Below are 22,489 nucleotides of genomic sequence, written 5' to 3'. Positions count from 1 at the left end.
GCGGTTGCTTTCCAAATAGACACTCAAGTTTGCCTGTGCATGAGACAGAGAGGCTGTGAGGTTGCCTTTCGTCAGATGTTCTTTTCACTGCAATGGTAAGCCATTGCCTTCTTCAACAGAGACAGATCTGACTTTATTTCCTTACATGTGAAATGTGTATTTAACGTATTTCTCTGTCCTAGTACAGGGACTGAAATGTTTTATCCCTTAAACCTTTAAATTTCCCTAAGAATTTTCCAATAAGCTGTCAAACTTCAAATTGCCCATCTATCTTTTTTTGGTCTCATTTCACATGTGCTTGCGTCTGCTGCATGGAGATTTTATTTTAGTTTCATATTAATCTTCTGCTGCTGCCTGCAATTTGATTTTAAGCAGAGTATTAAAGGAAACAGGGAACATTTAAAAAGATGCATGATCCTTGTATGTACTGCACAACACTCATTTAACTACTAATGGGACATTCTCATGAAATGAATTCATAATTGATATTCTCTGATGAGACCTCAGAAATCAAATTCCTTTGAAATACAAGTCACTTTGACATCTAATGACGTAGAATGAAACATGATGGTAATCCTACTTCTAAGATGACTGAAAAAAAAAAAACAGTCTAATTTAGCTCTATGGATTTCAGCCTGAGATAGTTTATCAATGAACAGACATGGAAACATGCTGAGGAGAGGTTATCCTCAAAATTCAGGCCTATTCTGGATATGATACATATGTGTCTGGAGCAGTTAGAGGAGGGATAGGATGATGGGAGGAGGAAGTGAAAATAGGAAAGTAAAATTTAGGTCTGGGGCTGGAGAGTAGGAAGATAAACAGGAGCAAACCCTAACTTGCCCTTATCTCCTCAATTTCACTCTGAGCGAATAATCAGTCCCTAATTTCTTCCTTGGTCAAAAACTTCTCTAATTCATTCAGTGAATTCAGAAATAGAACAACTAAACAATGAAAGAAATTTGTGCTAGCCACAGAAGTTGTTTCACTATTGGGTCACATTCTAAAACACATTTGCTAATTCTGTCTATCTGTCTGTCACTCATTGCTTTCATTCTTTTATAGCTTTCACTCTGTTCTAATCTTCCTGTAACTTCTCTCTTTTTATAAGGAAGCTTTTAATGTAAGTCCACGTTCTAAATGACTTTAAATCAACAGTCTGAAAGGAAAGTGAAGAAACTTGACTTTTTCTATTGCTGGCAACTTTAAGTTAATAAATGGGTATAATATACATATTCTCCAAATTTTAAAAAACAATATATTGTTTTGAGAATTTAAATGAATGAAAAATGGCCTAAAAGCTATACCTGGAACAACCAATGAATGGTTTGTGACCCTGTTTAAACATTTCTTTGTTCTATTTTGAAAACCTGTTTTTCAGTAATTCTGTCATATTTAGTACAGACGTTGAAACTGAGAAAAATTCTGACAAAAATAACTGCCTGATCATGATTAAGATTAAGTTGAAAAAGAACAAATAGAAGGATTGGCTTGAAGAAAACAGAAAGTGACTTAAACTCAGTTAACATAACATTTTTGATGGTATATTTTTAAATTATTATAAAATTTAAAATTTATGCTAAAATATACATTGTCACACTCATGACTGAAAATAGAGGGATTGGAGAAGCCTGCAGAATGGGAGGAAAGTAGGGAACATCTTTAGTCTAATAAAGAGAAGCTTCCTGAGTAATCCAGCCTTTCTTAGGAAGAACTGTGCTTTAGGCAGTGTTGGTTTTTATCCATCCCCTTGGCTTCCTTCTTCCCTCAGCACCTGGTATCCTCACCTGACCTCTTGGATTTCCAAAGTCCCTACTTTGATATAGATCGCAGCACTATATTGTTCCTATTTTCCTTATTTCTTACCATTGAAATTTGGCCACCTAGGCTTATTTCTTAAGGTTCGGGTTTTTGATTAGCTGAAAACATATGGTGTCTGAGTCAGGGTGGAGCTCACTGAACAAAGAGATTTAGCATAGACTATGGTAAGCAGAGTGGAAAGGGGAATCTTACAGAATTAGAGCACAGCTAGGCCTGAAGGCTTCTAGTTTTTTCTGCTTCTCTCTTCTTTTTTCTCTGTTCTCTGCTTCCATTCTCAGCCCCTGTTAACCCCTCATGGGGGCCTCTAGTTGTCTTCCTCTGTCTTTATCCCTGCCTCTCCTATTCTCAGTTGGCTTCATCCCCATTCAGTTTTTCAGGAAAGCACTTTGATTGACCCCACTCATTTTTTTGTGCTAGGCCATTGGTCACCAGCTTGTCACAGATTCCCTCCCCAAAGTGCCCACTCCTCTCCCCCTAAAATGTGGCTGTAGTCAACAGGACCCATGAGATCAGGGACTCTTGGCAGGGCAGGAATTCCTTTAAAGAGTCTGCTGGCAGGAAGGCGATGCTTGTGTCTGGAACAGATGTTTTGGGACATCTGGGAGTCCTGAAGCTCTTCAGACTTGGGGCTGCCCTGCTGAGGGACCGGTGAGTTTGGCAGCACATCCTGCTTCCTTTAGCTGATCCACTGGGTTTGGGAGACACCGAGGGAATAAGAGGAATCTCAGAAGGCTTTCTTCAGCATCAGCAGCATGCTGTAAGTTTCACTTGAGAATACTTTCCCCCGTCTGAAATTGTGATGACATTCTGCCTAGATTCTAAGACATCTTGGCCTTCCTGGTGAGGCATAGGTGACCACTGCCCAACATGCATGCCTCTCAGTGTGTTTCATTGATTACATAACATGAAAAGTTAGGTCAGCTCTGGTGAGGTTTCCCTAACACACTTTTCTTTCAGTATTGGCCGCTGGAAGACCTGCGTAGTGATGTGAGTGGCCTTGGGAAGAAAGAAATCCCATCTTCTGCGTAACAAGCTCGGAGAGAATAAACAAGGATAAGTGTAAGGAGGTCAGCTGTCGGTCCCTAGGTGCAGAGCTTCATCTGAAAAGCCCCAAGCAGCTGATTACCCTGGGTTACACAGAATCTAGTCTCTTTTCCCTGTGTGCCTCTCTCCTTCAAGTGCACACACTCACACACACACACACACACACAAAGTTCACTTCTACTCATTAAATTTATCGTCCATTGTCAAATCTTACTTTCTTATGTACACCTAGCTGTACGCTGAATTTTCTGCACGCAGAGCCAGCCTCTCTGCCTTTCCCGATCTGTAACATCATTCAAACAGGCATTCAATGTGACAAGGTCTCAATGAGTTCAAGGATGTTTGTTTCTTTTGGATAAATATACATCCGCTGGCTCAGTCTTTCTCCCTCTGTCTTTCTGACTCTTTCTCCTTTTTCATGCAAACATACACCGAGTCTCTCACAACACGTGCGAATAAATGTCTCGAGGGCTACTGAGTTCAATGTCACGCTGGGCAGAAGTGGAGCAAGAGTGGAGCGAGAGCGTGCGGCGTGCGGGCGGGGAGAGTCCCTTTCCGGCCAGCAGAGGGCAGCCGCCGGGAGGCGCTGGCGCGCGAGGGCTGAGCGGAGCCTCGCTTCGCTCGGGCAGCCTCAGCCTCAGCACCAGGCGCGCCGGAGCGGGGAGCGCAGCCACTGAGGGCAGCGGCGGCGGCGGGAGCCAGGCGCGCAGCGAGCAGCGGCGCGGGCGGGAAGCAGAAGCCGCCGCCGCCGCCGCCGCCGCCGCGACGGGCAGCCGGGCTCGGCGGCCGCCGGATTGGGCTCCTGCCCCCTCCGCTTCGTGTCCCCGGCGCCAGGCGGCCGGCGAGTCTGGAGCCCGCGCCGTCGCCGGCCGCGTCCCCCGGGCATGGAAGGAGGCGGCAAGCCCAACTCGTCGTCCAACAGCCGGGACGATGGCAACAACGTCTTTCCCACCAAGGCGCCCGCGACGGGCTCGGGGCCTGCCGCGGCCGAGAAGCGCCTGGGCACCCCGCCGGGGGGCAGCGGGGCCGGCGGGAAGGAGCAGGGCAATTCCGTGTGCTTCAAGGTGGACGGCGGCGGCGGCGGCGGCGAGGAGCCGGCCGGGGGCTTCGAGGACGCCGAGGGGCCCCGGCGGCAGTACGGCTTCATGCAGCGGCAGTTCACCTCCATGCTGCAGCCCGGGGTCAACAAATTCTCCCTCCGCATGTTTGGGAGCCAGAAGGCGGTGGAGAAGGAGCAGGAAAGGGTTAAAACTGCAGGCTTCTGGATTATCCACCCTTACAGCGATTTCAGGTGAGGACTCCCTGTCGCCGCCCCACCCTCCCTTCCGGGCGCGCCCTCTAACGCGCTTCCCCGCTCTTGGGAGGGGGCGCCGGGCGGGCGGCGGGCGGCGCCGCCGGAGGCTGGCACTCGGGCGACGGGCTCGACTCTTCCACAACTAGTTTCCACCCGGGAGGAGGTTGTCTGAGGTGTTCCTGTTGCCCGGGCACGCCGGGGAGGTTCTCCTGCTTTGCCTCGGGAACTTTGGGGCCAGGTCGGGGAAGAAGGCCACGGTGACCCCCGGATGGGAGGTTGCTAAGTTGTGCAGGGAAACTTTCCCTTCGGAGATGAGAGTGTAAGAAAGTGGCCAGAAAGTCGTCTTGGGGGTGCCACCCTTCCTCGCGCTACTCCCCCAAGAAGTGGGTCCCTCCCAGAGGGGAAGCAGGCGCCCCTGGGTTTGAGGAGAGGATGGGGCGGCCGGAGACAGTGACTCACAGGTCCCAGCTGGTCCAGCCTCTCTCGCCTGTGGGGAGTGTTATTAGTCTGTTTCTCATCCGCTTGTAGTCGCTGGGTATCCTCAGTGCCTTGCTTCAGGAGAGCGGCTGGCAGGCTGAGGAAGGGTAATTTGCGCTTGGAGAGTCCCTGACTTGAGATTTCAGTGGAGCTGGCGCTGCCAGGTGGGGCAGGAGCGTGACAGGAAGCCTCGAGTTCCTGAAACGGACACAGGGGGCGTTTCCAGAGCCCCCATCCTGAAACAGAGGGACACCCTTTCTTGACCTTGGCTACTAGTCTATTTCAGAAATTTCTTTCCCGTTTCCCAACTCGGGAACAAGGGCAGGAGAGCTGTCAGCTGTCAAGGAAACTCTGCTTCGGCGAATTAAAATTAAGACATTTCCTGATCTTATTTGCCCCCCAGGTATTCATTCGGTTATAAGCATGTTTAGAGATTATCAAATGAAGGTCGTGAAGTAGATCCTCTTATTAGTGCGCGAACACCCTGCTGTCACGTTATCTTAGCGCCGGAAGAAGGCTGGGCTTTTAATTTAAAAAAAAAACACACAAAAAACCCCAAAATTAAAACTCTGGGTGACATCTATCTATCCATTTATTGCTGAAATCGTTCGGAAAAGAAAAAGAAGAAAAAGAGTGTGTGCACAAACTAAGAAGTTTTAATAGGCTGCTGTTAAACAGCAAACGAATGTAGCAATAAAAAGCGGCATTACTTTGAGTTACGTTTAGAAGCTAAGGGACATTGCCTTCAACTCCACGCCTTAATGGGAGCTGTCCACAGTTCTGAATGACATTAGCTATGGAAAACCCATACTCCTGCCACACAAAGCCTTGGAGCAACTAACTGTCTTCAACTTCTCTGAGATATATATACACAACATATATTCTCAGAAATAAGTAGCCACTATTATTTATGGATAGGGTGAATGGATTTTAGGAAGTGTGGAATGTGTAAGGTTCTTACTTGCAAAACCACATAGCAAAGTCCAAAGGAGGACTTATAAAACCTAACAACATTTATAGTCTATGGAAAATTAAGAGTTTGACAGAAAAAATGTTCATATGAAAAGGATCTACTAAATAAACATATTTCCTCCATTAGGGAGATACTTACAGAAGCAAACTTATGAATCACCCTGTTCTAAGGTGTATAAGATTTTCATGTTCTTTAGAATTTTAAAGGTTGAAATAAAATGTAGAATACTATCTGTACCTCAGTCTTCAATGGAAATATATTGCAACCCATATTATAATTTTTTCATGAAAAATCTTTACATGGAAACAGCCTTCAGTCTTAATAAGAAAAGTAAGCATAGCTTTCCAGAAATATATGTAGTTCAATATTTACATGCAAATAAAATGCTAAACTTTGTTTATTTAATTTCACACTCAACTAAATGGTTACTTATGATACTTTTATTTCTTGAACAGTGTGAAAAGAGACTACACTTTTTCAAAATGGTAGACTATATCAAATAATTAAACTTTTATCAGTTACTAAATAAAAACCATGGGGCCACCTTTCAGGAATCGGCATACTGTGCCAAAATCTTTTGAATGAATGAAATTAATGAAATTAAAGATTCTCCACATTTTCCCAAATGAATCATGTGAGACAAAATATCTCTTTAAAACAAAAAAATTGTTACTAAAAGGAAGAAATTGAAATCAGTTGATGGTTCAATTTTATCATGCATTTTAAAGAAATGAGAGATGATTAAAGAGTGCACTAATACCCTAAACAAACTCTGCTGTGGAACAGTTTGGAATATTTGATTTTCCCTTGCATAATTGGAAAAAGAAAATGATAGACATAAATTAAACAGCTACTATGATTTAGGTTTTTAACTGGAAGGAATCTGAAAGAAATAGATTTAAAAACTCACAAGTACCATACACCGGTTTTCTAAAACGACAAACTAAGGAAGAAATATAAATACTTGCTTGTATATGTTTAAGTCTTATTATTATTTCATTGATGTGTTTACATGATCTCAATACCAATATAAGATTTCTCAGAATCTATAACATGTCAGGATAACATAATGAAAAAAGCAAAAATAAGAAAGACAATTCTGGCAGTATTTTTTTTTTTCCTAAAGGAAAAGCCATATGGGAGTAATCACCCACACAACAGAAATGTTATAGTCATGATCTCCTCACCTCAGACCCTTCCCTGATGAAGACATTTTAAGGGAAGTGCTTTGCTATGTTTCATACAAATGCCAAACTTAAGCTCAGTCATCATTTAGTGGCTGAGAAAGTGACACTTAAGAATAGATTTCCGTGGAGAACGGGGGAGATACCAGAAATTAAAGATACCCAAGGCTTTTTCCTTCACTATCCTAAGCCTTTGCAGGGCCAGGGAAGTTTTGCAGGCAGCTCTTTGGTCAGCCCCACACTGCTGAGTGTAGCATGAGCCCGCCACTCCAGGGCATGTCAGGGCTTTTAACGCTGTGGCTAGCGGTCTAGGCCCTTCTCAGGATGATTGATTTCTAAGTCAGACTCCTTTCTCCTTCCCTCAGGCAGCAGGGCTGTGCTGCCACTGAGACTCCCAGAGAGCTAGCTCGGTGCTGCTGTCACCCGCCTGGGCCCAAGAGTGCTATTGCTGTGTCTGGAGGGTAGTTTTCTCCTATCTCCGGTGTAAGTAGGGCAGAGGCCCTGTATTTCCCTTCCTTCTCAGGGGAGGATGATGTTAGAAACCTTCAGGGACTGAAGAGGCGTCAAATACCATCAATACTGTTGGAAATAGCTGGGGGGTAGCTAGAGAATTTAGTAAAAAAAAATTGTATGTTTTTGTTTATACCATGGTGTATAATCACCCAAACTAGGGAAAATATAGTTACTTAAAAAATAAGATTACACTGATTTTTGTGTGGTGAGGACATGGTCTCAGTCTTACTGAGTTTCATGTGAACAACACACACAAATATTTAATTTGAAGATTAAATATGATTTTGAGATTACTAATAGTGATTTTACATTTATTAGCTAAAACTTTACTTTTCATTCATTAAATAAAAAAGTGACACTGGTCAAGCATTGTGCTTTCGTAGCCAATCCATAGTTATGATATAATCATTCAAGTGCATTGAAGGAATAGCTAGAGGACTTTTGTGGATGTTTGTTATTATGTGAGAAATTTACCTTAGAAGAATTTATCAACAGATTATTTGTCATTTCAGAGATTCTGACATTATTTTGTTGGATCATGCTTACATAAGTACTTTTTTTAAAAATAATGCTCCCATTCCATATATATTGCCAGCAAACCTCTTGCCTCTGGTAAGGGAGGAGATTTTATATCTTGACTCATTATTTCTTCCACTGCTTTTCATCAATTAGTGTGAATAACTGTGAAAAGCTTATTGTGTCGTAAGTACACAAGGACTCTAGAGATGGGAGTCACTTCCTGAAGATTCTGCCATATCTGGGCTTCCGTCTCTGCCTCATGTTGCATCCACAACTGTGCTGATGTCAGAGATCACTGATATGTTCATTAGTGAAGGGAAGCTTCCTCCATATAACAGTTCGTCAGAGAGAGAACGCATGTTTCTAGGAGCTTCTCCTGAGAAAACAGTTCAACCTTCTGGGGTTTAAGGACTAATTAGCCTACTGCTATGTTATCTTTATGCTGAATACACTGTATTCTCCCAGCAATGCTCATTTTATTTGCTTTCCATATCAACACAGCCAAAATTGACCGTAAGAATTTACTTTTTTTCCTGTTAGGTGAACCTTTTTATATCTTATAAATTCAATTAAGTTCTTCTTAGTGGCTCTAGCAACTGTTAAGCCCAATTAAAGTGAAACTATTTGAAAGATTCGGAGGTATGAATTTATTCAGTTACTTTTTCTTAGTATACATGTAAGCTATAAAACTTTAAATTTTATTAAATATTTCATTATTTAATTGCAGTTAATAGATATAGTGATCATACTATTAAAATATTACGAGATATTTTCCATTGTTTTCTGAGCAACTTTGCCTTTAAACCTACTTTTGGGGACATGGTGTAAATTGAGTAATTGGGCAGAAGCACTTTTACCAATTCATATTTAATTATGTGGGCTTGTATTTATGAACTTGCATGGTGAATAATAATGAAAGAATTTCAAATGCATTGGAACCATATATTAGTTACCATTGTTATCATAGGGTCATTTAACAGAATCTAGTTAAACTATATCTGCTTGATCGAAAACCAGAAATCAAAATAACACCAACACCAGAAAACAATTTAAATAGTATTTGTAATTCTGCATTATTCCACTCAATGAACCTGTGTCCCCGAGTGAGTATGAGGCAAGCAAAATATATCTGTGATCCTGATGTGAGCATTTTGCTATCCTGAGTGTAATTCTTATGTTTAGCAGATAATTCACTCCCTTACTTGGAGACAAAAATTGGGTTTAGGATGAAGACTTTCCAATAGAGTTTCTTGTAGGTATCATACAAATTATGGCAGACCATCAGCACTGCAGGAAGAGTACTGAACATGTTCAGGGTCTGTGACAAATTTCCATTTTATCATTTTGGGCAAAGAAGTAGCAAACTGTGAATTAGGCTGACACCATATATTTTAGGACGAGAGGTAGTGGTAATGAAGAAAAAGTCTGCATACACTAGGGTAAAAAACTATTTTCACTTACATTTTCTTCTAAAAATAATTTTTTTGTGTGTGTGTGAAGGCATCTTGATGTACAACTTAGCATTATTTCCCAGCCCCCCCCAAAAAAAATCAGGGGAAAATGGCAGTGCTTCCTGGTTCATCCTGGAATTTTCTGTTTTTGCAAAATAAACCTCATGGCTCTATTAATTCTGTGTGTGTGTGTGTGTGTGTGTGCACGCACGCGTGAGAGAGAGAGAGAGAAACTCTTCAAGGGACATCTGTATACAAGGGACATCTGATAAATGCTCATTTATCTGACACACTTCACCCAAGTTTGAGTGATAAAAATTGATTTTGTGACTCTTTTCAAGTTTATTCATTTATTTCCTCATAATATTCTTCAACCGTTTCACCTAATAACTGACCACTCAGTTAAAGCAAGGTAGCAAAATTATGCATGCCTCAGATTTACAATTTAACAGTCTTATTTACATAGACCTGTTTTTATCTTCAAGATGTTATTTATAACTCTAAAGAAGTAAGGCTAATTACATACACATAGTTAGCAACTGTTTACAAATTTTATATGTTCAAGTTTGTTTCCAGTATTTCAGTATTGTTAACAGTGCTGCAGCAAACATCTTTGCGCATGACTTTTCTTCATTATATTCTGTACCTGTTAATTAATACTGCTATCAATTGAGACACTTCTTAAAATTATAAGTGACGTGGGTTCACTAGTGTTGATGTTCCTGTTTAGGTATTCACAGGCAGTTTTAGGACGGAAGGTCAAAATTGTCCCCCATTCTATTCATCATAGAGTACATAGAGTGGTAAGAGTGATCTTATGTCATGTCCTGTTATCCAGTGTCTAATGATGTTATCGTGCTGTTTAGTCCCTTGAGGCCTTCCCATTACTCTTGAATACATTTTTTTTTAAAGATTATACAATTCTTTTTTTTTTAATTAATTAATTAATTTATTTATTTTTGGCTGTGTTGGGTCTTCGTTTCCGTGCGAGGGCTTTCTGTAGTTGCAGCGAGCGGGGGGCCCCTCTTCATCGCGGTGCGCGGGCCTCTCACTGTCGTGGCCTCTCTTGTTGCGGAGCACAGGCTCCAGATGCGCAGGCTCAGTAGTTGGGGCTCACGGGCCCAGTTGCTCCGCGACATGTGGGATCTTCCCAGACCAGGGCTCGAACCCGTGTCCCCTGCATTGGCAGGCAGAGTCTCAACCACTGCGCCACCAGGGAAGCCCTCTTGAATACATTTGATAAACCTTCCATGAGCTACAGGACCTTGCATAATTTCAACCTATCTAGGCAACCTCGTCACACACCACTCGCTTCCTCCCTGTCATCAACCACCAGGGTAAATTTTCAGCTCCTAGAACCAGCTGAAGTTCTCTCCTGCCACAGAGATTTTGATGTGACATTTAACCCCACTGCCTGAAATTCTCCTTTCAGTTTTTGTCATTCTGCATCATAGCTAGTTTCTCCTTGTCATCTGGATTTCAGTTTAATCATTGTGATCACCTTCACCACCACCACCCCCTATTTTATTTTCTCTCTGGGCCTCTTGTTTCATCAGAATTTATATTTTATGTATGTCCCTCCACTAGAATTCAAGCTCCACAACCTCATCAGTATTATTCAATTTTATTTTCCTAATGGCATAAAAATGCACATAATAGACTTTTTTGTTTTTCCCTGTTAAGCTTTCTCAGATGCTTTATTTTTTTACAGTTGTTTTGAGATATTATTTACCTACCGTTACGGTTCACTCATTTAAAGGGAATGATTGCTTTCTAGTATGTTCACAGAGTTGTGCAACCATTACCACAATCCATTTTAGAAAATGTTATCACTCTAAGAAGGAACTCCATACCAATTAGCACTCACTTTTGTCTTTCTCCTTCCCTTCCTCCCCTCACAGCTCTGTCCAACCACTAATCTACTTTCCGCCTCTATAGAATTGTTTTTTTATTCTGGAAATTTCATATCAGTGGAATCATACAATATGTAACCTTTTGTTATTGGCTTCTTTCCCTTAGCATAATGTTTTCAAGTTTCGTCCGTGTTGCAGCATGTTTCAGTACTTTGTTTTGATATGGATATACCAAATTTTATCCATTCATCAGTTGATGGATATCTGGATTATTTTTAGCTTTTGGTTTTATAAATACTGCTGGTATGAACACTGTTATATATTTTTTGTGCAGAGGTATATTTTCATTTATCTTAGAAGTGAAATTTCTGGGTCGACATAACAGACTTTTAAAAAATATTACTGAATGAATGGGCAAAGAATTAGTCTCCAACCAGAGTGTGCCACATTTATTCTTTACATTAATAAATCCGGATAAAGAAAGCTCTTTCTGCCCTTACAGCAATCCTTGGCATCCCGTCCTGTTGCCACCTGCAAGTACATGTCCCAACTATTACATTTCCCTGCCCAATGTACAGAGGACTAAATGAAACTGCAGGGAGGTTAAGCAGCATAAACCTGGTGACATAGATAGACAGTAAGAACTGGGCCAGGAGTTCAGCTCTTCGGGATCTTGATTCTGTCACTCCAACTCTTTACCTAAAAAGAAACGAGGCTGCCGATATAAATAATTCTCCACACCTGTGGGAAAACAGTATGTTAGACCTGATCATTTATTCTTCCTCCCTCCCGAAACCATCCCAGAATAAGGTGAAAAAAACACAAAAATACATAGACAACTAGAAGAAAGAGGAGAAAGCAGAGAACAAGGGATCTCAAAAACATTTTGGAAAATAGAAAGCTAATGGAGAAATTATTCTACTTATACAATCCTTCACCATTGAACTGCAGAAGTGTTCAGGAAATGAAGGGAGCAGTTAACAGATAGTTTCCAGGAAAGCCAGGCTGAAACCAGGAGGATTAAGTAAGGGTCTCCTTAGTGAGTACAGAACTCTTTTTTTTTAAACATCTTTATTGGAGTATAATAGCTTTACAATGGTGTGTTAGTTTCTGCTTTATAACAAAGTGAATCAGCTATACATATACATATATCCTCATATCTCCTCCCTCTTGCGTCTCCCTCCCACCTTACCTATCCCAACCCTCTAGGTGGTCACAAAGCACCGAGCTGATCTCCCTGTGCTATGCGGCTGCTTCCCACTAGCTATCTATTTTACATTTGGTAGTGTATATATGTCCATGCCACTCTCTCACTTCGTCCCAGCCTCCCCTTCCCCCTCCCCGTGTCCTCAAGTCCATTCTCTATGTCTGCATCTTTATTCCTGTCCTTCCCCTAGGTTCTTCATAATCTTTTTTTTTTAGATTCCATATACATGTGTTATCATATGGTATTTGTTTTTCTCTTTCTGACTTACCTCACTCTGTATGACAGACTCTAGGTCCATCCACCTCACTACAAATAACTCAATTTCATTTCTTTTTATGGCTGAGTAATATTCCATTGTATATATGTGCCACATCTTCTTTATCCGTTCATCTATCGATGGACACTTAGGTTGCTTCCATGTCCTGGCTATTGTAAATAGAGCTGCAATGAACATTGTGGTACATGACTCTTTTTGAATTATGGTTTTCTCAGGGTATATGCCCAGTAGTGGGATTGGTGGGTCATATGGTAGTTCTACTTTTAGTTTTTTAAGGAACCTCCATACTGTTCTCCATAGCGACTGTATCAATTTACATTCCCAGCAACAGTGCAAGAGGGTTCCCTTTTCTTCACATCCTCTCCAGCATTTATTGTTTGTAGATTTTTTGATGATGGCCATTCTGACTGGTGTGAGATGATACCTCATTGTAGTTTTGATTTACATTTCTCTAATGATTAGTGATGTTGAGCATTCTTTCATGTGTTTGTTGGCAATCTGTAAATCTTCTTTGGAGAAATGTCTGTTTAGGTCTTCTGCCCATTTTTGGATTGGGTTGTTTGTGTTTTTGATATTGAGCTGCATGAGCTGCTTGTAAATTTTGGAGATTAATCCTTTGTCAGTTGCTTCATTTGCAAATATTTTCTCCCATTCTGAGGGTTGTCTTTTTGTTTTGTTTATGGTTTCCTTTGCTGTGCAAAAGCTTTGAAGTTTCATTAGGTCCCATTTGTTTATTTTTGTTTTTATTTCCATTTCTCTAGGAGGTGGGTCAAAAAGGATCTTGCTGTGATTTATGTCATAGAGTGTTCTGCCTATGTTTTCCTTTAAGAGTTTGATAGTGTCTGGTCTTACATTTAGATCTTTAATCTGTTTTGAGTTTATTTTTGTGTATGGTGTTAGGGAGTGTTCTAATTTCATTCTTTTACATGTAGCTGTCCAGTTTTCACAGCACCACTTATTGAAGAGGCTGTCTTTTCTCCATTGTATATTCTTGCCTCCTTTATCAAAATAAGGTGACCATATGTGCATGGGTTCATCTCTGGGCTTTCTATCCTGTTCCATTGATCTGTATTTCTGTTTTTGTGCCAGTACCATACTGTCTTGATTACTGTAGATTTGTAGTATACTCTGAAGTCCAGAAGTCTGATTCCTCTAGCTCCGTTTTTCTTTCCCAAGATTGCTTTGTCTATTCGGGCTCTTTTGTGTTTCCATACAAATTGTGAGATTTTTTGTTCTAGTTCTGTGAAAAATGCCATTGGTAGTTTGATAGGGATTGCATTGAATCTGTAGATTGCTTTGGATAGTATAGTCATTTTCACAATATTGATTCTTCCAATCCAAGAACATGGTATATCTCTCCATCTGTTTGTATCATCTTTAATTTCTTTCATCAGTGTCTTATAGTTTATAGTTTTCTGCGTACAGGTCTTTTGTCTCCATAGGTAGGTTTATTCCTAGGTATTTTATTCTTTTTGTTACAATGTTAAATGGGAGTGTTTCCTTAATTTATCTTTCAGATTTTTCATCATTAGAACTCTTAATCCTGACATCAGAATGCTTGGAGCCTGGTCAATTCTCCCCAGGCAGGACACTGGGGAAAAAATGCATCCAATGGGAGATGAGACAGTTCAATGTCTTCCAATAAAAATTCTTATTTATTACTTAATGACCTTGCAAAAAGGCTCACATTTGTACACAGAGACTGTATGTATATTTTGGTATTACATCATCTGATATGATCGATCTAAAAGCAAAAGGTTACGAGACTTTTGAGAAAAGTCTTCATCATAGAAGAGAAAACTAAGTCAAACAGCAAAAGAAAGGGCCGAGAACAAAGAAGCATTTGGGATAAGGGGAAACTCAACATTATTTAAAAATAGTCTAAAAATTATATCTTCAGAAAGATATTTTATCTGTACAGGAAGAACAATATGCTATGAAAAGAATACCCAGGATGTAATAAGTTGGCACATAAAGTCTAGGAAACCTCTCAGAATTAGGGCAAAAAGAAAAAGAGAAAACAGAAAATATAAGCAAAATAAAGGATAATTTATAAGGTCAAACTCCATAAAAGGAGTTTCAAGATGAGAACATAGTGTGAAAATTGACATATGGAATTAACAGAAGCATTTTAAACAAAATTTTCCAGATAGCAGGGAGTGAAACATCTTTTCTGAGAAAGTCATAGAGCACTCAGCACCATGAAAGGAAAAGACCCCATCAAGGAACATCACACACCTCAGAACACCTCTGAATCAGAAAAAAACAAAACAAAACAAAACCCTAAAACTTTCCTAAGAGAAAGTTATAAGCTTACAGTATTTCTCAAGAGGTGAGAAAATACTGTAAGCTAAATGATAGTGTGACAAAGTTTACAAAATTCTGAGAGAAAGTGACATCTAAAAGAATTGTATGCCCTGCCATAATATGAAGATTAAATAAAGCCAATTAGAATTCAAGAACTCTAATATTAACCACCCATGTATCCTTTCTTACAAAGTTATTGGATGATGTGCTTCATCAAAACAAGGAATCACACCAAATGGTGTAAAAACGGAAGACGGGATATGGGATCTAACAAAGAAGAACCTTGAAAGAAAGTCCCAGGAGTACTCCTGAGTAGCTAGCTGATCTTGAAGGAAACCAGTCTAGACAGGGACCAGAAAGCAGAGGCCTCTGGAGAAAGACCTTCAGGGGAGAGAAAATGGATAATCAGCAGTTGAAAAGTAGTGTTAATAGGTGGTCCACAGATCCTTTGGAACAAGATATCTTTGACGTTCATATGAATACCTATTGGGTACATTAAATAGAAACAAATAAACAAAAGATCTTTATCAACTCCAGGATGATTTGAAGGTGTATAAAAAAGGAAAAAAAAATTACAATGCTTGGATCATCAGTGAATAACACTTACCTGGCCATTTTAAAGTAAACAAGGTTGACTGATTTAAACCAAGATTACGGTCCAGTTATTCTGGGAGGAAAGAGAAAGGTAGATGAGGGTTGGGTGTCCTAAGAAAGCTAAATCCTCATCTGCCATAACTGGAAATTAGCAGGGTTTAAAGTTGATGTATCAGTTTCTTTTTGAAATATGAATTTAATGTCAAAAGAAAAAATTAGGGTGTTTAAATTAAGAAGCGGGCATGTAGAGTGAAAGGAAGGGAGCTTATGATCTTATAATCCTTTAATGCTATTTTACTTGTTAAAAAAAGATTATGGGTATGTTTTGAGGTGACATATAGTTTTGTTAAGAACACAGATTCTGGAGCCAGCCTGTTTGGGTCAGAATCCCAGTCTACCACCTTAGTATCTGGGCCTCAGTTTCCTTAATTATAAAACTAGGAAAAGAATATATATATATCTTATTGGGTTGTTGGGAAGATATATATTTTATATTTGTATTATGAATATATAGTGTCTAGATATGTAGTGCTTAGAAATAGTACACTTTGCTTCTTAATGCTATGTAAGTGTTAGCTATAATTATGAAAGTAAAATTGGAGCAGAATTAAGGAGTGTGAACTATTTAAGAAAGGAGAATACTAAGTAGACGCTTGACAGTCTTCAGAATTCCTTTAGCAAATGTGTCAGTGAAGGCAGGGCCATGTAAATGATATGCTGTTCTGTTTTCTTTTTCTCTTCAGGGGGGTCTGGGCAGCAGGAGCCCTGATGTGTAGGGGCCGTGTTTGTGTGTGCTCTGTGAAATAAGTTCACTCATGAGGGACTTAGCATTGGAAAACATCTAATACATCTTCTATCTGCAAAATTTTCAAGATATAACAGTATTATCTTCTAAGTTGGTATAGAATGCTACAGTGTTGAACATTTAGAAATAGCTTTTAGGGAAAATTCTAATGACACTGAGTTGTCATTAATCCTTCCCGTTACTCTTTATTTTCATCAGAAAATGGCATAAGCCATTTGGGATCTTATTTCAAATCAGTTAAATGTTATATATGAGTCAAATAAGATGATTCATAACTTGCTAATTTCTTTCATTTTCCTTTTTATGGTCAATTTTTTTTCCATTGGAGTGTAATTGACTTATAATATTATATTAGTTTCAGGGGTACCACGAAGTAGGCCAATATTTTTATACATTATGAAATGATCACCATGATGAGTCTAGTTACCATCAGTTATTACAGTATTATTGGGTATATTCCCCATGCTGTATATTACATTCCCATGACTTATTTATTTTATAACTGGAAGTTTGTACCTCTTAATCCCCATCACCTATTTATTATTTATTGTCAAATTTAATAGTCTATGAAAAATGGTTATTTAGAAATATAATTTAAGAAAAAATTCTTTTTTACATCATTTTAGAGCAGATGTCACTTATTGCCCTTGCAGAATATCTTAGCATTGTTATTTTTTAAAGAGAGTATACTTTATTAAAAATTATACAATCTTGGTTGTTTGAGAGACATGAACAGAGGCTGAGAAAATGAATATTGAAGGTTATATGAGTAATATTTATAGGGAGAGCGAGTATTCCTTATTTTTTTTTTGTAGAAGGGTCATTCATTGTTTAAATAATTATTTTTAAAAATAATCTTTGGGCTTCCCTGGTGGCGCAGTGGTTGGGAGTCAGCCTGCCAATGCAGGGGACACGGGTTCGAGCCCTGGTCTGGGAGGATCCCACATGCCGCGGAGCAACTGGGCCCGTGAGCCACTATTACTGAGCCTGCGCGTCTGGAGCCTGTGCTCCGCAACAAGAGAGGCCACGATGGTGAGAGGCCCGCGCACCGCGATGAAGAGTGGTCCCCACTTGCCACAACTAGAGAAAGCCCTCGCACAGAAACGAAGACTCAACACAGTCATAAATAAATAAATAAAAGAACGTGAATTTCTTAAAAAAAATAAAAAATAATAATAATAATCTTTGTTCTGAGCAATAAATTTGGTATTTGTCTTAGAAAATCATGTAAGTGAATTAGGATGAAGATTAGAAACAGATATATTGTCCAGGATTCAGATGTATTTTTTTAAATATATAAAATAGCAGAAATATGTGCTAAAATTACCTAGTTATGGTTGTACATGTATTGAATAATATAAATAACCCCAGAATCCTATTAACTTAATTATTGATTATACTAATCATTCATTGGCCATCCATTTATGTTAGTGACACTTAGGCTTCCAGGCTCAGAGAATACTTTAAGAATCAGATGAAATCTGTGGATTCTCAGCCTGGAAAAGTACATGTATTCACAAAATTTTTGTTTGTGATTTTAAGAGGTTTGTGGTTCCCTTCAAGCACATGTATTTTCGGACCCCAAGTTAAGACTTCTTGAACTGTCTAATATTTTTACACAGAAATATGATACTAAAAACAATGCATGGAAGACACAGGAAGACAGAGGTTTGCTTGGACATTTAAGAATTAAAGCTGTAGTTAAGAAAGATTTGCCGTGAGAGGGAGAGAGTTCCATCAGCCAAGTTAGTTCACTTTTGAGGCTGGATACCTCATCCACAGGGATTGAATAGAGACGATCATTCTGTTGTTGGGTCAGTCAGTATAATCAAGCACAGAATTATAGCTAGAAATATATTTGGGATGAGAAGAGGCTAAATTATTTTTTTGAAGAAGATATTTATCTGCCTTAAAGAGCTAATTGAACTAACTGATAAATGATAGCATTACCTGCAAAGTTCATTAAGAGAGTTTATTATAAGATAAATATATTAAAATATATCAGTAACTTTCCTGTATGTTAACTACTGTGATTGAGGATATTTAATAGAAAAAAATACCACTGACTGCAAAAACCAAAAATATAAACTATATAAAAAGATGAGTTATACAATAGATAATATTAACCAACTAAAATAATTGAGTAAAATCCATTGTTATCAGTTTACAACAAAATTAAATCCAAATAGGTTTAAATTTATAAAAGGTAAAAATAAATCAGAGTTCCTAGGAAAATATTAGTGAATTATTTAATAATATTGCTATGGGGGAAAGCTTTCCAACACACGACTCCAAAGACTGTGTAAATTGTTGCAATTTTTCTAAATGTCAGTTTGACCCTATAGAAAAAGTCCTTGAAAATGTATAGGCCACTACCTAATTTTCCAGAAAAAAATATGACACATGTAAATACATGGATACAAGGATGATTCCTATAAATACTTCTCATAATAATAGAAAATTATAAACAAATATAACCTGAGTAAAATTTCAGCCCTATCCTAAACCTCTGGTTATCAGTTATTCTCCATATCTCTGCCCTGCCTTTTCTTCATAGAACTTCTCACAGTTTATTATACTAAATGTTTTGTTTATCTCATTTGATTATCTACCCTCATCTATAATTTAAGCCTAATTTAGGAGGAGGGTTTTTTAATTGTTTTAACCATTTTATTCCCAGGGCTAGATGCACGCATGGCACAAAGTAGGCATTTCATAAATATGAATGAATGAAGAAATTTTAGGAACATTATGCTTAATCTTGATTTTTATACACAATTTCCAACAACCAGACGGTCTTTTCCCCTATATTTCCTACAACGAAACTATATTAATTTAGTGTGGATAGCTTAATCTGACATACAGAGACATGTATTTAGAAATAAGATTTTACGCCATTTAAAATAACATCTATACATACTTGTATTAATTCTATTTACTATAATGCTTGTTTTTATGTAGTTTAAAAAATTTTGGGGGAATATATATTGTGGATCTTTTGGGATGGCTCTTGTTTCACAGCCCTATAAAAACTATTTAAATGTCATTGCCTTTGTAATCAATGCTGCCTTCATCAAAATAGTTGAAATATATCTCTCTGGGTAATGACATTAAGAAAGAATGACACATTTACTTTCTTGTATGTATCATTTTTTTTTTTTTTTTGCTTTTGCCAAATCGCACTGCTTGGTATAACAGCAGTGCACATTTCATTTCAAGCCCTATTGTATAGAGATGGAAAATTAGCACTGTCTCTATAGGTATAATTAAGAAAAGATTGAGTCAGTGTTTTGAAAGAGTATTAATTTTGAATTTTAGCTCTGTGGTAAGTAGGTTCTTTTACTGTGTTCACCAAAGAACAAAAATTCCAACCAAAAATTTTCTGAGTAAGCACTATTAAATTGGTCCTGTGTAGTTAATGGAAAGGATATCATAGATTTGATACAAGAAAATTGAAGTTGACATAATTTTCAAAAGGAAAGGGAACTTGAATCTGAGAAGACACTGATAGTTTGGTTTTTGCACATAAAAAACAACAAACAGAGAGCAAAATGAAAAACACATTGGACAACATTTACAGCAAAATTATCCCCTGAACCTAAAAGATAAGTAGTTGGGACCAACCTGTGACAACTGCAAGACCTGTGTTTTGTGAACCTCCATGTATGTCAAAGGAAGGAAGTAATGGGAAGCAAGGTCATCTGATAGACCTGAGGACAGGTAGACCTCTCGCATAACCAACAGGTATTTGCTGGAAGAGCAGGTGAAACTGAGATGGGATTTGCACAATCTAGTAGTGGGAGTTCTACAGTCATTTGAAGAGGAAAAGTGCTGTTCCCAGGTTTGTGGCAGGAAATACATGTTAAGGGCCTGGAACAATTTAACATACCAGATAGTAGGGAAGCTGTCAAAGAGAACCAGGGTAATATTAAAAAATATGAATCAACTTGAGAAAGCCAAGACGGGCTTCAGAAAGCATAAGAATTTCAATGAGTTCAAACTTATTAAAAGTTTAAATTTAAGTTCATAATAATATAAGAAATCATTACCCACTGAAGCTCATAGAGACCCAATTCATTACCTTGAAACCTGGGTGAGTAAAAGGAAATAATCAAACATTTACCTTGCTTTTCCTATATTATCTGAACCAATGTATAACCAAATAGTAGAGGAGGAAAAGAGTGTCCTTATAAAATTATTAAAGCCAATACATGAAAAGGTAATGATACAATTAGAAAATCGCGATTTTACCACCCCCATTCAATGACTGCATCTAGATGTTGGCATCCACAGGTATTCAAATACAGAGGGTGGAGGAATACGATGAACTTGCACCTGGAGCGTGTAATCAGCAAAATCCAGTGTTGGAGAACTGTCAGGCCTGCCACCCAGGCTCTTTAACAGATAAATAGTAAGGAAAAGAATGGGATGAAGGAGAATTTGTAAATGAAGAGATGTTCTGAAAATGGAGGTTTGGACAGAGCAAACTATACAATCTAGGGATGCACAATTGTGATGAAACTATAGAAAAATTTAGGGAAGCAACTACTATGAAAGGCAGCAGAGCTGTTATTTTGGAGGGTTGGAGGGGGCTGTGATTGGGACTATACACGTGGATGGGCTTCTTGGGTGGGTGGCCAAGTTCTATTTCTTGTCCTGGGTGGTGATTTCAAGGTTGTTTGGTTCAAGATAAATCACTGTTTTCTCTAGTTTTCTGCATTTGTTTTATTTTATGATAAAAAGTAAAGGAAAAAAAGGAAAGAGGTCTTAATTTTCAAAAAGAAAGATCAATATATAATGAAAAGAAGTACAATATTACTGTTTATCTCTCTGTTTTACTCACAGATCTGATTTGTATTTACAACAAAACCGTAACAATGCTAAGGCAAAGCAATGGGATGCAACTTTATGGTGGGAAAAACGACTCAGACATAATCTCAGAAAAGTCAGAACCTTAAGTCTTTTAACTTGATTTGAGGAGGTATTCAGCCTCTTTGAAGCTAATCTGTAAAATTTGAGAAAGTAATATCTGTCCCTTTAAGAATGTTATGATAATAAGATAATATATGAAAAGTGCCTGACACATAGCCAATATGTGATAAATATTAAATTCCCTTTTCACTTTCTTTTGTTATCCTGTTAATGTTATATAAGTACAAATAAATAAATCATAGTGGTTTTTCTAAAAGACATGAGATTACACACATGAACTCACTCATTCAGTAAATATTTATTGAGTGCTGAGTACGTTTTCAGGGACGGTTAGCTGTTTTAGATACGAAAGAGAATGAAGCCAAGTCACAAGCTTTCAGAGGCTTTTTGTCTAGTAAAGAAGACAGGAACATAAGGATATAATTTTAATGGAAGGAAAGAATGCCAGTAGGAAAACTGTATAAAATAATATACCACTGGAGAAAATCATGATGCATTAATTCCATAATATTTAATCATCAGCTAAATTTTAGTAATTTTCACTATTTATTTCTCAGATTTCTTTTTGATAAATGATTACAAATAATCAATACTTTTGCTTTTTTTTTTTTTTTTTCTAAAAAAGCAATTACCCTGCTGGGGTAAAATTCTCTCAAATTTTTAACACTTAAATCTTTATTAGTCCACTGTTACACTGTTGTGATTCCAGAAAGCATAAAGTATTTTCAGGCTTGTTTTAAAAATCAATCAAATGGAGAATTATTTCAGAACTGTGTGCTTAAAAGAGAGAAAAATCCATTGGAAAATAGCAAAGGGATTTATTTATTGACTGAAAAGTGGAGTGCCTCTATATCTCTTTCCTTTGTAAAATAAAGCTAATGGCTATCCTTCTGTATTAACAAATCATGTTGGAAAGAGAGAGAAAAGCTCTTAACCTACTTTCCTATCTGCAGTTTTTAACTTTATCGTGCTTGCTAATTGTCTGGGTGTCCTTTAACCGTCTATTTCCATGATTCTTTCCCAGAGGCTTGGTTTAATTTTAAAAGTGTTGTGTATTCAGCCCTAATTATGTGAGAGCTCACTATAGGCAAACAGCAAGAGATAGTAATGACCAAAATGTCTTCTTAAATCAGTGCCAGGATACCACAAGCACAATGCTATAAACATTTAGTGACTAGGAAATACCACTATATAAGGTAATACTTAGAAGCTAGTGATGTTTGAAAATAGGATTCCTT

General features: G+C 38.3%; 1 protein-coding gene across 1 annotated transcript in view; it reads left to right on the top strand.

The window, feature by feature from the left end:
* Positions 1-3,668: 3,668 nt before the first annotated feature.
* HCN1 (hyperpolarization activated cyclic nucleotide gated potassium channel 1) overlaps positions 3,669-22,489 on the top strand; it is a 364,692-nt gene continuing 345,871 nt past the window's right edge. The window contains exon 1 of the mRNA XM_082382251.1: positions 3,669-4,156. Within this exon, the coding sequence (XP_082238377.1) occupies positions 3,750-4,156 (407 nt within the window). The 5' untranslated portion in view covers positions 3,669-3,749. The remainder of the gene's footprint in view (positions 4,157-22,489) is intronic.

Source organism: Balaenoptera borealis, assembly GCF_965194805.1.
Source record: "Balaenoptera borealis genome assembly, chromosome: 2".
In the NCBI taxonomy this organism is placed as follows: domain Eukaryota; kingdom Metazoa; phylum Chordata; class Mammalia; order Artiodactyla; family Balaenopteridae; genus Balaenoptera; species Balaenoptera borealis.
The sequence above is the reverse complement of the archived record's forward strand: the minus strand, read 5'-3'. Positions and strand labels throughout refer to the sequence as shown.